A 4,625-nucleotide genomic window follows, 5' to 3' on the forward strand; every position below is an offset into this window, starting at 1 on the left:
CCTCTACTGGCCAGGTGTTTCTTTCCTTTCGACATGTGCGTCTGCTCCCTTACAGTTTAATTGTGACCATATGGATCGTTCAGAAAGTACTCACTTTTTCTCAGATTCATTCGAAAAGTACAGTACTGCAGCTCGGCGCCTGCGAGACTCAGGGTAGGCCACACCGCAGAACACGCATGCACTGCAGGCAAGATGTTGCCTATCTATAAGGCGCTTCGCTTATAAACCAAGTATGCAACTGCTAAACACTTGTAAGCCAACAAATACAAGTTGAATACCTACAAGTAGTCAACTCCACAGGTGTACGCTTGCAACTGTTCAACTCGGTAGCTGATCACTTGCAAGAGTGCAACTCCTCAGTTGAGTACTTCCCACCCACACAGTGGGGCTCATCTATTCTATTTTAAGTGAAGTGGTCTTTAGGTATCATGGAGAGGTTTAGTTCATTGGTTTATGATCCGAACTGACGTGATAGCAGAAGCCAGCGCATAGCTGGGCTTTGGTATAGTTGAGTCACAGTACCGGGTGTAACTGAGAATGCGCAACAGTGTTGCGGGTTTGCCTACCCAGTTAGCCCGTTAGGCGCCATGGCCCCTGCAGCCCTGGCGGGTATGCAATCCCTTAACACTGTTGCGCATTCTCAGTTACACCCGGTACAATTAGTCAGTAGAGAATAGTGCACTATAGAGAACAGCAAAACTAGGAAATAAAATAGGCAAATATATAATCATGATATTCACAAGTAAGAAGTGAGAAATATTTTACATGTAAGAAGCTGTTATGTTTGAAAAGGCCCTAAGTATATTCACAAGTAAGAGTAAGAAGTAAGTAACATTTAACACGAAACTCAGCCCAATAGTTTCAGGTTTCAGACGTGTGATTCTCCCGTCAAGAAGGTGATTTCCTCGTCACCAATGAAGTGGTCCTTGGGTATAGGCGGAATAATGGGAAGAGGTTCGGCTCACTCGTTCATGAGCCGAAATGGCGTGTTTAGTTTAGCTTAGCTAAGTTTAGTTTAGTCACAGTGCAAACAGTCAGTAGATAGTGCAGTAGAGGGAACATTCGACACTTAGCCTAAGTAAGTGCTCAGCCGAAAAGCTGCACACTTAGCAAGTGCTTACCTAGTTGAACAGTTGCACGTGTACACCTAGGAGGAGACAAACCCGCAACACTACAGCGTCCGCTCTGATACACCCGGTACTTTCTGGATGATACCCCAAGCAAGGGGGTCACGCCAAGCACAGCGCCAAGCTAGAGCTCCCCCTACACGGCACTCCTCTCCCAAAGTTAGGCTGAGACGAAAAAATTACCATGTATTCAAAAAAGGACATTGAAGTGGTCAAGGCTTAGGCTTTCGTGACACTTTTTGTCTTGCGTTGTGATGCGCTTGGAAAACGGCCAGAGGCAAAAACTATTTTCACGAGAAGCGACGATGGTTGACCACCACAGTCAATGGCGGGGTGGGGCCATTGACCCCATTGACATAAATGTATACTGTATGCGCAAATCTAGAGTGTATTTGAATGTAATGTAATCTTAATTGAGCAGGTAAATACCTTGTTTTCCTCCCGCACACACGTTCCTTTACCCACAATTTCGTCCAATCCGACGCCCTTCCAGAGCCTTACACTGTAAACCACGAATCCCCCTTTACATCGGGTGGGGCCAACTCGTGTATTTTTTTGTACGTTTCGCGTGTATTTCATGTATTTTCCTTGTATGTTCCTTGTCATTTTTATTTGTAATAGGGCGTACTTCTGTGCATTTCTTTGTGTTGTAAAGTTTTTTTTTTTTATTTTCTTTGAACTGTGTACGGTTCCTTCGAGTTGGCACCCCCTCGCTTTTACACACACGGAAAAAAATATGTAAGTTCGCATAGCTGATATGTCTGCTGATATCGTGACAAGCAACTTTTAAGCTACCGTAGCTAATAATTGACTCCTGTGTGCAAGAATTAGTTAGGGCAGCTAATGCATATCTGGATTAGGTTTAGTGCTCGTTCTGGTAGATTATCCCCAATCAACTGAAGCAGACATTGCATTTGCTCCTGCAGGTAAAGCATTAGCTCTCACAGCTGATACGTCGCTGTGACAGCAAACGTTTCGCTGTGGTAGTCAAAAAACTTGCTTGTCACGATATTAGCAAACATAAAAGCTAAGGCAGCTAACATTTAGTTGGCTTAACTTACTTATTTTTTTCCGTGCACGGACAGTCATCTTATGTTTCCAGGTGCTGAATACGTAGTAGGAGACTGCATGGGGGCGTGCGTGGCTCTCAACAAACCACGCAGGCGGCTGTGCGCGCTGGATAGAGGGGGGCATGGGGGGATGGGGGGCATGAGGGCGGGGCTTGGACAAGCCACGCCTTCGCGGGTGTGCAATAAGTCTTTCCTGCTGAGCCCTCTTTGCGTTCCTTTTCAGAAGACGACAACTTCTACGACACACTAATCGAGCAGTCGGAAATGATGGCCGTCGTCCAAGTGGTGTGGGGAGGTCCGAGGGTTGGACCGTCCTCGCCGCCCCTAGATGAGTGACGCGCGGAGCGGCGGTCAGTGCCGCTGTCAGGGCGCCAGGCCCTTCAAGAAGAGGGACTTCGTGCCGCGACGAAAGAGTCCCGAAAGCGCGTCGCCTGCCGAAATAACTTTGCTTTCCTTTGGCGGCTGTTTGTCGCTGCCGTCCCCGCTCGACGGCGAGCTCGAGTCGAGCGGCTCTTCGGTCGTCATGATGGACATCTACGAGGACGGCAAGACGGAGCTCAACACGCCGGTCCCCAGTCCGGCGCCCTACCAGCGCGCCGCCACCGCAGCTCTGCCGGTGGACTACGGTGACATGTTCCCGGACGAGGAGTAAGTAGTAGAAAGATCAGCTCCTGCAGGTACCCACACCCGTAGGTGGTGATTAAACTCGGTCGATCTCAGCTGCACCCCGGGCGCACCAAAGGAGACCGTGGTCCAGAAACCCATGCTCTACCCGGAGGTGGAGCTGCTGGCGCAGTTCCCGAGGGGCCCGCTGGCGCGAAAGCGCACCGCCCTCGCGCTCAACCCCGCGTCCACCAAGGACTCCGAATGGATGCCCGCCCTGGAGAACGTGCGCTGTCTCTTGGATCAGAACGCCAATCACCTCGAGACCAGAGACGACGCGGTCCCCAGCCTGCCCGAGGCCCCGGATCCGCCAGAGCCCCCGTCTCCCGACAAGGGCCAGGCCGACATCATCGTGGAGCAAGATCAGGTTGTTCACTCTCAACACATTTTTCACTACCTCGTAGCACCCTCCAAAAGTTTTATTTTGCACTACGTCCCCCCTTGATCCTGACCCTAACGTCGTGTGCGCAGGTCTCCAGCCACGCGAGCCGACGACCCGTGATCATCCGTGGCCCACATCGGCCAAGGGCGCCGAAGTACACGCAGCTCGCCTCCCCGGACACCACCACCTCATATCAGCAGCAGCAGCACCACCACAATCACTACGACCATCCCCAGAAAGTGAGCAAACCCAGCCGCGTCTCCAGTCGGCTTTGTCTCCGAGTCGCACTCTAAACCCCTCCCATGCCGCAGCCCCCGCTGCAGCCGGCCTACAGTCCGCTGCAGCGGGCCATTCACGGTGCTGGGGCCGGGGCCCCCGCCGGCGCCGGTGCCGCCGCCCCTGGGACCGCCGCCGCCGCCGGGGCACAGGTCATGACCATCGTGGCGGGCCGGACCTTCTTGCCGCCTGAGCCGCCGGAGCTGGCCCCGGAGCCACCGGCCTCCAGGAGGAACCCCGAGCCCATCACCATCACGACCAGGTGCGGGGCCGGGGGCAGCATCGTGCACTTCTCGCAGGACCAGGGCGCGCCGGGCGCCAATTACGCCGCAGTTCCGCGGGGCCGCGGTCGAGGCCGGGGTGCGACGCGACCCCCCCGCGGCCGCGGAAGGGGCCGCGGGACCGCCGTCGGGCGCGGGGCGGAGGCCTGGCACTGGCCGCACGCCCCCGTCACCCTGCCGCGGCCGCTGCCGGGCTGGAACGAGCACACCGCGGCCGCGGTCGGCTGTGCCATGCCGTGCCAACAGCAGGAGGTAACCCTGACCATAACCAGAATACAGCCCGCAGCAAACGGAGGGCTACTTTTAACGAGATCGTTCTTTTGCGGCAGTGGCAGCAGTTTGGACAGTGGCAACAGCAGCATCACCAACATCAACAGCAGCAGCCACAGCCACAGCAGCAGCTGCAGCATCATCACCATCAGCAGCAGCACCAGCAGCAGCGGGAACACGCTCGGATGCAGCCACAACCGATGCAATACTCATCGAATCCACTTCTGCACCATATTCATCAGCAACAGCGACAGATTCAGCAGCAGCTCCAACACCACGACCTTGTTCAGCAGCAGCCCGCCTGGCACACGTGGCACCGGCCGCAGCCGGAGATGCCCGTCAGCCAGATGCCCGCCGAGGTTGGTTTTGGTACCCTTATCAGTCACAGCATGCCTTAGTCCACGAGCTTACGGCTTCCTCTGTTCCAGCCCCAGCAGACGCGGGCGCAGCCGCAGCGGCAGCTGCGCCCGACGGTGACGGTGCACTGGGGCAGTGGCGTCGGCGGCGGTGAGGGGCCCGCCCCCTGCGCGGTACCACCGTGGCCGGTGACCCAGCC

At 55.3% G+C, this 4,625-nt stretch overlaps 1 protein-coding gene across 1 annotated transcript in view; it reads left to right on the forward strand.

Annotated features, from left to right (window-relative positions):
* Positions 1–2,354: 2,354 nt before the first annotated feature.
* LOC113209470 (uncharacterized) overlaps positions 2,355–4,625 on the forward strand; it is a 5,042-nt gene continuing 2,771 nt past the window's right edge. Inside the window, exons 1-6 of the mRNA XM_052273302.1 lie at positions 2,355–2,845; positions 2,918–3,227; positions 3,332–3,481; positions 3,554–4,051; positions 4,129–4,428; positions 4,498–4,622. Of these exons, the coding sequence (XP_052129262.1) occupies positions 2,526–2,845; positions 2,918–3,227; positions 3,332–3,481; positions 3,554–4,051; positions 4,129–4,428; positions 4,498–4,622 (1,703 nt within the window). The 5' untranslated portion in view covers positions 2,355–2,525. The remainder of the gene's footprint in view (positions 2,846–2,917; positions 3,228–3,331; positions 3,482–3,553; positions 4,052–4,128; positions 4,429–4,497; positions 4,623–4,625) is intronic.

This window comes from Frankliniella occidentalis, unplaced genomic scaffold (genome assembly GCF_000697945.3).
Source record: "Frankliniella occidentalis isolate FOCC.00 unplaced genomic scaffold, Focc_3.1 Scaffold7, whole genome shotgun sequence".
NCBI classification, from domain to species: Eukaryota; Metazoa; Arthropoda; class Insecta; order Thysanoptera; family Thripidae; genus Frankliniella; species Frankliniella occidentalis.